Source organism: Caretta caretta, chromosome 12 (assembly GCF_965140235.1).
Source record: "Caretta caretta isolate rCarCar2 chromosome 12, rCarCar1.hap1, whole genome shotgun sequence".
NCBI classification, from domain to species: domain Eukaryota; kingdom Metazoa; phylum Chordata; order Testudines; family Cheloniidae; genus Caretta; species Caretta caretta.
Window position 1 is genome coordinate 35,109,490 of NC_134217.1, and position 11,608 is coordinate 35,121,097.

The window sequence follows — 11,608 nt, forward strand, 5'->3', positions numbered from 1 at the left end:
GGCCTTCATGCATCTAGTTGCAGGCACGCTCTGTTTCTCATACTATTGTTAGCTGTCGTGTATTTCCTGTAATATGGGAAACAGAAGATAATTCCCTGTCGCATGCTTGGTTTACATTAATACTAAACATTCCTTGTCTTTTGTAGGCAGATGGTGTAGTTAGGTCTATGTCCATCAACTGGCCACATTCCAATATGTTAAAAATAATCTGAAATCTGTTGTGTTGCCTCACTTTTGCTGGTTTCTATAGAGAAAGGGAAAGTTTCTCTTGTTTATTTTTACAAGACACTGACATTTATGTTAAGATGTTTTGATTCAAGGAAGCTGAATACGATTCTCGTTGCTTTCTTACAAGAAATATCGTGTTCCCTCAACTCCTGTTGAGTTAAAAAGAATCTTACCGTTTCCATAGCCTACTGAAGCATACCTTCTTTTGGGGATGTAGTTTTCTGCTGATTATCCACCAACCATTACATTTCCCCTTGGTAATTGTAGATCAGATATTAGAGTAAAATGGTTATGATCAGCCACTATTTTAAAGATATGTGCAAATACAAATCTTGCTACATATTTTAATCAAAATGTTTTGTAAGTGAAATCGCACTCCTGAAATGAAGCAGTTTGCCTTTCAAGTACTGTAAAAATCACTTGGATAGACAACAAATGAACAAAATCCTCTCAGATTTGCTTTGATGTTATATTTTAATGTTAAGATGACTGCTGTGTTGGTCTTTTGGTGCAATAATCCATCATTCTGTGGCAGGGGGACACGGTGCTGTGTTGCTCAGGTATAAATCTGGGATATTTAACACTGCGGATTGACTGTGGACAATGTATTACTGAGGAAAATACTTTAACTTAAATACCATGTCACCACCACCCTATGGAATGTAATGAGAATTTTGCCTAAATTAGGGCTAAGTACTTGAGGGTTTGGCCCAATATGCATGGGAAAGGGTTGGGATTTTTTTGTAACTAGTCAAATAAAATCATTTATTATCCCATTTGAACATTCCCCTGCAGCATCCTGCACCAAACACGACAGCTTTGCACTAAGGCACAGAAAGAGAAATTCACAGGGGACTAGGACTGATCAATCAGTTTCACAGTTCAAGTGGAGGGGAGAGCAAAATAAAGCAAATAAACTTCAGTGGTAAAAAGTTCGATTTTCTGTTACAGGTTGTCAGAAGCTTTAAGCACCCACTTATGCATCTAAGTTGCACATACACAAATAACTATCAGGTACATTCACATGCACAATTGCTGAATAATTTTCTTTAATATTCTATTTTAATCTTGATGTTGCCCCTTTTAGTGTCTATAGACAAGCAGCTTATATTTGCATAGTGAACAGGTGTGGTCCTCTGCCTGAAGATTGTACACAGTATTGCCACACCATCAAAAATAACCATGAACAACATTTATCCAGAGGAGAGCTTAGCACTGAAAGGGATTAAAGCCAACAATGACTAGTGGGAAATGCAAATTGCAGAAGTGGAAACAGGGCCCCATTTACATGACTGGGCCCCGTAATGTGAATAAATGTGATGGAGTTTTTGTGCCATTACAAATGTTTTTGAAGTTCATTGAATAGAACTATAAAGAAATTGTTTTTTTCTGCCAAATCATTTCATCTCCAAACCACCATCCCCACTTTCACTTCACGGAAGATTCTTTTTCAGAACCATTTTATAGCCATAAAAAAGTGTCTAATCTTCTCTCTTGAATTCCAAAATCATGACGAGCTTGTAATTAACCATTGTTTGTAGGGAATTTCTGAAGCCATTATGCTATACTATAAGAACACACATTTTATCAAGATTTGAGCGTGGTCTAATTAATGGAGATCACATGCAGCCCATTAAGTAACAACATGGTAATCAAACATCTGGAAATACTGCTTGGCTAGCTCTCTATGCACCCTGGGGCAAATCACGCATCCATTGAAGACATTATATCGCTACATTAATTAGAACATCACAACCTTTGAAGATGTGATATTCATGGGTTAATTTGACTGAAGCTACATAATAACAAGAAACTCATTTTAAAGTGAATTTAGTACCCATTAAAAAATTAAATTGACAACAATAGAAAGTTAATGGTTGCTCTTGTCACCACATCACAGGTACAAGACAAGGTCAATTTAGTCCTTGGCCTATCCCACCTCGGTCTTCAATACTGATCTGGATAGTGAGAAGGTGAGAATGTTTTTAAGGTGTAAGTGTTGTGCCCCAGGAGATTAGAGAGATAAGGTGAGTGAAGTAATATCTTTTATTGGACTAACTTCTATTTCTTAGAGAAACAAGTTTTCAAGCTTACACAAAACCCTTCTTCACATCTGGGAAAGTCTGAGTTAGTTTCCCAGACCAGTAGAAGAGCTCTGTGTCTCTCTCCCACAGAAGTTAGTCCAATAAAAGATATTACCTCACCCACCCACTCTTTAATGAGTGAGTATTTTATTGCTTGATCTGCCTGCTGAAGCTTACTGCTAACTTCCATGTGAACACCTGCAGTTTGAGATCAGCAACCTGGTCAAACAACAGCCATCCTGTACTCATCATCAGTCATTACCACCCTCATTAACATTACAAAAATGGCACATTTCATGGTGACATGTAGGCCATCAGTCTGCTCTGGCCTCAGCTAAATGTTCACCTTGGTAAAATGTTCTGTGCAGTTTCCAGGTGATCATACTGGCAAGAAAATTGTTACCTGTATAAGTATTTAAAGAATGCCTTATAGTCAAATCAGTGTCACAGAAAGACACTCCAAAAGCAGTTTCCTAGCCTGCTCTGACTCATAGTTCACATTCAGTTTCTTCCACTATCATGGGATTTGAATAAGTCATAAAATATGGTTCTCTCACATGAAAGTTCCCATATAATAGTTCAGCTTTCAATCATTTGTGATGCATGGGAAACAGTCAGCCATAATATCTTGGGCTGTGATCTCATCGCATAGATTTTTATTCCAGAAGGGATCATTATGATCATGAGGTCTGACCTCTTGTATAACAAAGGCCAGAAAATGGCACCTCGTAATTCCTGTGTCAAGCCCATAACTTGTGGTTGAGATAAGGATGTTTTGGCGTGACAGTGTGTGTGTGGTCACATCACACGGGGAGGCATCATTTTAAGGGGCAGAGTGGCATCCCCATCCGATACCAGACAAAACCATGTGCAGTTTTGTCCCAGTACCAGATGGAGGACAAACCTCTCAAAAAGAGGACTGTCTGGTTTAATAATGGAGGCTGCCCTAGGTTGAGATAAAACTTTTTTTTTTCTGGAAAGACATCCACTCTTGATTTAAAGACTTAAAGTGATAGAAAATCCACCAGATCTGTGGGAAGTTGTTCCGATGATTCATTACCTTGAATCTGACTGTTAAAAATTAGTGCTTTATATCTAACCTGTTATCTGGCTTCAGCTTTCAGCCTTTGGATCTTGTTCTGCTTTTATCTGCTAGATTAAGGAGCCCTCTATTAGAAATCTTCTCCCCATGTACGTACTTGTAGGCTGCAATCAAGTCACCTCTTAACCTTCTTCTTCGTGAGCTAAATAGATTGTGCTTCTTTAGTCTCACTGCAAGGCAGGTTTTCCAGACACTGAACCAGTCTTTTTTGCTCTTTTCTGAACCCATTCCAGTTTGTCAACATTATTTTTGAAGTGGAAACCCTAAAACTAGACAAAGTATTTTCCAGCATTGGTTTCACAAATTACAGAGGTAACAACACCTCCCTACTCCCACTTGATATTCCCCTGCATAAACAGCCAAACATTAGCCCCCTTTGCTATAGCATTGCTCTGGGAGTTCACGTTAAATTGGATATCCACCAGGACCCCTAAATCCTTTTCAGCGCGACTGCTTTCAGAATATAATCCCCGATCCTCTAAATGTAACCTACATTCTTTTCCCCCCCAGATGTATGACCTTGTTGTTTGCTACATTACAACACGTGTTGTTCAAATGAGCCCAGTTTACTGAGACATCCAGATTGCTCTGTAGAAATGACATGAACTTTTCATTATTTTCCGCTCCACCAATTTAGTGTCATTTGCAAATTTTAATCAGCAAAGCTTTAATAAAGCTATTGACTAGCATTGGGACAAGAACAGATCCCTGTGGGACTAGACGCTCCCCTTTTGGATGATGATTCGCCATTTACAGTTACCTATGGAGAGCTATCACTTAGGCAGTTTTGAATGCATTTAATATGTCCTATATTTATATTGTACAGTGTTAGGATATAGATATTCAGGCCTGTCTGTAAAGGCCTATACTCTAAGAATTTAGGTGTATTCTTATTACTTGGCTAGTGATAGAGGTATAAAAGAAAGAAAGAATCAAAACCACTGTCTGCCAGTGTAAGGGCCTTCTCTTACTGTGACAGTTTGTGGCCCTGTGCTTAGGCTCAGGCCTTTGGCTAAGCAGCAGAGGCAGCCATAAGCTGGGAAGCGAACGGTCACATCCTCACATTCCAAACTAGTCACATTGAAATAAGGTGCTATTGGGCTGTTAGGCACTATCAGGACAGGATTGTATTCCTATCACCTCCAGAGAAAGGGAAGTGCCTAGAAAATGTAAAAGGAAACTTAGTTTGATAGCATCCTGTCTGGCAAGAACTCACTTATCAATAGCTGGGATGTGAAATCCTCACTTCTGTATTGTTTTGTCATTATAGTTCCCACTTTGCTGTTGTTTGTCTGTATAATCTCTGTCTGGTTCTGTGATTGTTCCTGTCTGCTGTATAATTAATTTTGCTGGGTGTAAACTAATTGAGGTGGTGGGATATAATTGGTTACATAATCATGTTACAATATGTTAGGATTGGTTAGTTAAATTTCAGGAAAATGATTGGTTAAGGTATAGCTAAGCAGAACTCAAGTTTTACTATATAATCTGTAGTCAATGAGGAAGTGACGGGGGGGTGAGCATGTGGGTGTGTGAGATGGGAACAGGGAATGGGGGTAAGAAAATTGGAATCATGTTTTGCTAAAGGGGGAAATGGGAACAGGGAATGGGAGTAAGGAAGTTGGAATCATGTTTGGCTAAGGGTAGGAATGGGAACAGGGACACAGGTGTAAGGCTCTGTGGTGTCAGAGCTGGGAAGGAGGATACTAAGGAAAGAAACTGGAATCATGCTTGCTGGAAGTTCACCCCAATAAACATCGAATTGTTTGCACCTTTGGACTTCGGGTATTGTTGCTCTCTGTTCATGCGAGAAGGACCAGGGAAGTAAGTGGGTGAAGGAATAAGCCCCCTAACATACAGTGATAATTTTTTTTTATCGGAATGTTGTGCAGTACGAAGTTAAATGCATTGCAGAAGTCTACATATGTTATGTCAACACAGTTAGCTCAAATTAAGCAGTGTTGGGCCTGGATTGAAGACCTCCAAGGAAAACCTAGGTGCATTAAGAAGTAATGTTGTCAGTTCAGCAGGTAGCAATCTTCCCTGACTCATTAAGGAATCAATATCCTAATTTGGCACTGGATATGCTATCTTTCAACTGAGATAAAAAACCTGAGGTCCTTCCCAACTGCTTGTGGTAATTAAATATCTCATGGCACTTTTTCCTAAGAGCAGTGGTGTTAGCCATCAGGTCCTGACATCTGCTCATGCCTGGAATCAGTAGCTGGTCAATTTATTATTTATAAACACTTAAAAATTGCTCTATATACACATACAGATAACAGGAAAGAGAGGGAAAGATAAAATACTGCATCGTGCCACTGGAAGTAACATACATCTCTGCCAGAGCATTTTCGTCCCTCATCTAGTCTAAGTGGAGTGAGGGCAAAGTTTCCTTCAACCTGTCTCGGGGGGAAAAAGGAGGAGAATGAGGAAAATGGTTTGCTTCAGCTGGTAGGGGAGGATCAGGAACAATCAATACTTAATTTACCACTTTACATGTAAGTGAACATGAGTAACTTACCTTTACAGTTTATCTTATAAGCAGTAGAGTCCTTCAGTATCCCAGTTCCTCCTTGCCTCCTAAATGCAGGGCGGGGCAAGCATTTCTACTTCCTTTTCCTGAGCTTCCACTGCCTCCTCTTTCTATCACTGCTCAAATGACTCCCTTTAATCTCTTCCCAGCCTGCCTTATACACCCCATCATAAGCAGTTTGTATTTGATACATCTCTTCAATTTCTCCTCTAAGTCCTGCAAAAAACCCAAAAGCCGAACAACCAACAAAACCCTACTAAATGGCATGTTTCCTCAACAAGGCTAGCAGAATAAAAGAAACAGAGTTTCTAGACCAAGCCATTTTGGTGTTGAGCAAGATGCGATGTGTCAATAAAGTCAGGTACATTTTTGAAAAAGTTATCAATAGGGAAACTTAAAACTACAAAAACACTACAAGTAATACCTCTTTTCACCTTCATTTGACACCTTCCCTTTACATGGTGTATGTCCATATAGACACTGTCGTTGGTATGGCAATGTGGGTAGTAAAGTGTTTGCAACAACGGTGAGGGTGAGGGAATGACCACTGATTATTATTACAACAACCTTACCACGTTACCTAACCACATTACAGAAATGAACTTCCTTTGAATCCCCAAAGCATGCATGCTTTCACAGGCATTAGTATTTGTTGCAAATAAATACTATTATTAAGACATGGATACATTACAATTTTACTGAACTATAAGCTGAATTTCCAAACGAACAAACAAACAAACAAACAAACAGCGATTCAAGAAACTACCGAACTTTATTGTATTTATACAAATATTGTCTCCATAGTTACACATCACACAAGTAAACAGCAGAAAGGAAATGTACTTTTGCTACCATGCACCCAAACATACACGTACATTATGTCGATACATTAGGGCCAACTCTCAGCCTTAGTAGCTTTGGCTGTTCATGGAGGAGGTCTGCAAATGCAGGAGAGGAGAGAGGTTGAGGCTGCAACAGAGTCGATACTCCTCCAAGCCACCAAGTGGCAGAAGAACTCCTCTACAGTCTCAATTTCAGTCACAGGGACACAATAGTCCCGTCCCCACCGCCCAAAAAAGGAGGACTTGTGGCACCTTAGAGACTAACAAATTTATTAGAGCATAGGTTTCAGAGTAACAGCCGTGTTAGTCTGTATTCGCAAAAAGAAAAGAGTACTTGTGGCACCTTAGAGACTAACCAATTTATTTGAGCATGAGCTTTCGTGAGCTACACCTCACTTCATCAGATGCATACCGTGGAAACTGCAGCAGACTTTATATATACACAGAGAATATGAAACAATACCTCCTCCCACCCCACTGTCCTGCTGGTAATAGCTTATCTAAAGTGATCATCAGGTGGGCCATTTAAACCTGATGATCACTTTAGATAAGCTATTACCAGCAGGACAGTGGGGTGGGAGGAGGTATTGTTTCATATTCTCTGTGTATATATAAAGTCTGCTGCAGTTTCCACGGTATGCATCTGATGAAGTGAGCTGTAGCTCACGAAAGCTCATGCTCAAATAAATTGGTTAGTCTCTAAGGTGCCACAAGTACTCCTTTTCTTTTTATGGATACAGACTAACACGGCTGCTACTCTGAAAATAGTCCCCCAGTCAATATATCCCAGTTTCCCTATAACAGGGGTAGGGGGTATGTGGTTTAACAGATGCATCTTCATAATTGTGTCCCTGCCAGTGCTAAGTCATATGGACCCCTGTGGAGTATAATTAGAGGAGTTTGGAACCATTTAAGCAATGGTTTTTGCGGGAAAGGAGCGGTTTAGCTGATAGTTTCATTGAAAAGGTCCAGGAGGTTATTTCTGGCCAGAGAAAGAGAGTGGTTAGTGGGATCAATTTCCCGTGTCTTCCACATCACAGAGGCAAGTTCGGGTTTTTTACACAAAAATAAATGGACAGATCTCAGTTTCGTCTCGATGGAGAATGAAAACAAGTTTTGAAATCATGAAAATCTTTGCTGAATGGGAAAAACATTTCTCACCCAGCTCTAGCTTTAATCCATGACTGAGGGTATGTCTACACTACGGAATAAGGTCGAATTTATAGAAGTCGGTTTTTTTAGAAATCGGTTTTATATATTCGAGTGTGTGTGTCCCCACAGAAAATGCTCAAAGTGCATTAACTCGGCGGAGCGCTTCCACAGTACCGAGGCTAGAGTCGACTTCCGGAGCGTTGCACTGTGGGTAGCTATCCCACAGTTCCCGCAGTCTCTGCTGCCCATTGGAATTCTGGGTTGAGATCCCAATGCCTGATGGGGCTAAAACATTGTCGCGGGTGGTTCTGGGTACATATCGTCAGGCCCCCGTTCCCTCCCTCCCTCCATGAAAGCAAGGGCAGACAATCGTTTCGCGCCTTTTTTCCTGAGTTACCTGTGCAGACGCCATACCACGGCAAGCATGGAGCCCGCTCAGGTAACCGTCACCCTATGTCTCCTGGGTGCTGGCAGACGCGGTACGGCTTTGCTACACAGTAGCAGCAACCCCTTGCCTTGTGGCAGCAGACGGTACAGTACGACTGGTAGCCGTCATCGTCATGTCCGAGGTGCTCCTGGCCAAGTCAGCTGGGAGCGCCTGGGCAGACATGGGCGCAGGGACTAAATTTGGAGTGACTTGACCAGGTCATTCTCTTTAGTCCTGCAGTCAGTCCTATTGAACCGTCTTATGGTGAGCAGGCAGGCGATACGGATTGCTAGCAGTCGTACTGTACCATCTTCTGCCAGGCAGGCAAGAGATGAGGATTGCTAGCAGTCGTACTGTACCATCTTCTGCTGAGCAGCCATGAGATGTGGATGGCATGCAGTCCTTCTGCACCGTCTGCTGCCAGCCAAAGATGTAAAAGATAGATGGAGTGGATCAAAACAAGAAATAGACCAGATTTGTTTTGTACTCATTTGCTTCCCCCCCTCCCCTGACTAGGGGACTCATTCCTCTAGGTCACACTGCAGTCACTCACAGAGAAGGTGCAGCGAGGTAAATCTAGCCATGTATCAATCAGAGGCCAGGCTAACCTCCTTGTTCCAATAAGAACGATAACTTAGGTGCACCATTTCTTATTGGAACCCTCTGTGAAGTCCTGCCTGAAATACTCCTTGATGTAAAGACACCCCCTTTGTTGATTTTAGCTCCCTGAAGCCAACCCTGTAAGCCGTGTCGTCAGTTGCCCCTCCCTGCGTCAGAGCAACGGCAGACTGAGAGTGCTGTCCAGAGCAGTCACAATGGAGCACTCTGATGGGGCTAAAACATTGTTGCGGGTGGTTCTGGGTACGTATCGTCAGGCCCCTGTTCCCTCTCTCCCTCCGTGAAAGCAAGGGCAAACAATCATTTCGCGCCTTTTTTCCTGAGTTACCTGTGCAGACGCCATACCACGGCAAGCATGGAGCCCGCTCAGGTAACCGTCACCCTATGTCTCCTGGGTGCTGGCAGACGTGGTACGGCTTTGCTACACAGTAGCAGCAACCCATTGCCTTCTGGCAGCAGACGGTGCAGTATGACTGGTAGTCGTCCTCGTCGTGTCCGAGGTGCTCCTGGCATAACCGTCTTATGGTGAGCAGGCAGGCGATACGGATTGCTAGCAGTCGTACTGTACCATCTTCTGCCAGGCAGGCAGATGTAAAGACACCCCCTTTGTTGATTTTAGCTCCCTGAAGCCAACCCTGTAAGCCATGTCGTCGGTCGCCCCTCCCTCCGTCAGAGCAACGGCAGACAATCATTCCGCGCCTTTTTTCTGTGCGGACGCCATACCAAGGCAAGCATGGAGGCCGCTCAGCTCACTTTGGCAATTAGGAGCACATTAAACACCACGCGCATTATCCAGCAGTATATGCAGCACCGGAACCTGGCAAAGCGATACCAGGTGAGGAGGCCTTTGCTGCAGCTCAGCCATACACTGGAGCATACTGGTTTGATCCTCCAGCAGCCTCAGCATTGAATCCTGCCTCCTCTCATCACGCTGCCGCCACGTTTGAGCTTCAGCCCTGTCTTCAGCCCGCCACTTACTCTCGTCAGCCCGCCACTTACTCTCTTCAGCCCGCCACCTCTCCTCCCGGTCATTTTGTGCTTTCCTGCACTCTGACATTATTTGCCTCCACGCATTCGTCTGTGCTCTGTCAGTGCGGGAGGACAGCATGAGCTCGGAGAACATTTCATCGCGAGTGCGTTTTTTTTTCTTTCTAAGCTTCACTAGCCTCTGGGAAGGAGAAGATCCTGTGATCATTGAAACACATGCAGCTGGTGGAGAAAAAAAAAAGGGGACAGCGGTATTTAAAAAGACATTTTATAAAACAGTGGCTACACTCTTTCAGGGTAAACCTTGCTGTTAACATTATATACATAGCACATGTGCTTTCGTTACAAGGTCGCATTTTGCTTCCCCCCACCGCGTGGCTACCCCCTCAACCTTCCCCCCTCCCTGTGGCTAACAGCGGGGAACATTTCTGTTTAGCCACAGGCAAACAGCCCAGCAGGAATGGGCTCCTCTGAGTGTCCCCTGAAGAAAAGCACTCTATTTCAACCAGGTGACCATGAATTATATCTCACTCTCCTGAGGATAACACAGAGAGATAAAGAACGGATGTTGTTTGAATGCCAGCAAACATACACTGCAATGCTTTGTTCTACAATGATTCCCGAGTACGTGTTACTGGCCTGGAGTGGTAAAGTGTCCTACCATGAAGGACACAATAAGGCTGCCCTCCCCAGAAACCTTTTGCAAAGGCTTTAGGAGTACATCTAGGAGAACCGCGAATGCCAGGGCAAAGTAATCCTTTCACATGCTTGCTTTTAAACCATGTATAGTATTTTAAAAGGTACACTCACCAGAGGTCCCTTCTCCGCCTGCTGGGTCCAGGAGGCAGCCTTGGGTGGGTTCGGGGGGTACTGGCTCCAGGTCCAGGGTGAGAAACAGTTCCTGGCTGACGGGAAAACCGGTTTCTCCGCTTGCTTGCTGTGAGCTATCTACAACCTCATCATCATCATCATCATCATCATCTTCTTCGTCCCCAAAACCTGCTTCCATATTGCCTCCATCTCCATTGAAGGAGTCAAACAACACGGCTGGGGTAGTGGTGGCTGGACCCCCTAAAATAGCATGCAGCTCATCATAGAAGCGGCATGTTTGGGGCTCTGACCCGGAGTGGCCGTTCGCCTCTCTGGTTTTCTGGTAGGCTTGCCTCAGCTCCTTCAGTTTCACGCGGCACTGCTTCGGGTCCCTGTTATGGCCTCTGTCCTTCATGCCCTGGGAGATTTTGACAAAGGTTTTGGCATTTTGAAAACTGTAACGGAGTTCTGATAGCACGGATTCCTCTCCCCAAACAGCGATCAGATCCCGTACCTCCCGTTCGGTCCATGCTGGAGCTCTTTTGCGATTCTGGGACTCCATCATGGTCACCTCTGCTGATGAGCTCTGCATGGTCACCTGCAGCTTGCCACGCTGGCCAAACAGGAAATGAGATTCAAAAGTTCGCGGTTCTTTTCCTGTCTACCTGGCCAGTGCATCTGAGTTGAGAGTGCTGTCCAGAGCGGTCACAATGGAACATTCTGGGATAGCTCCCGGAGGCCAATACCGTCGAATTGTGTCCACAGTACCCCAAATTCGAGCCAGCAAGGTCGATTTAAGCCCTAATCCACTTGTCAGGGGTG

At 43.6% G+C, this 11,608-nt stretch overlaps 1 protein-coding gene across 1 annotated transcript; it reads right to left on the minus strand.

Moving 5' to 3' along the window:
- Positions 1-9,637: 9,637 nt before the first annotated feature.
- LOC125620616 (uncharacterized) lies at positions 9,638-11,027 on the minus strand. Its single transcript, XM_048816546.2, has 2 exons — positions 10,787-11,027; positions 9,638-10,198 (listed from the first exon to the last, which is right to left on the minus strand). The coding sequence occupies exons 1-2, from the start codon at positions 10,983-10,985 to the stop codon at positions 9,762-9,764; spliced, it is 636 nt and encodes a 211-aa protein (XP_048672503.2). The 5' UTR covers positions 10,986-11,027; the 3' UTR covers positions 9,638-9,761.
- Positions 11,028-11,608: the final 581 nt, after the last annotated feature.

What these genes read in the sequence shown, in the direction of transcription:
- LOC125620616 (XM_048816546.2), bottom strand. Translation starts at nt 10,985, where the DNA reads ATGGAAGCAGGTTTTGGGGACGAAGAAGATGATGATGATGATGATGAT. An exon ending in AGGCGGAGAAGGGACCTCTG is followed by an intron (nt 10,199 to 10,786) that starts GTGAGTGTACCT and finishes TTTCTCCACCAG; the next exon opens with CTGCATGTGTTTCAATGATC.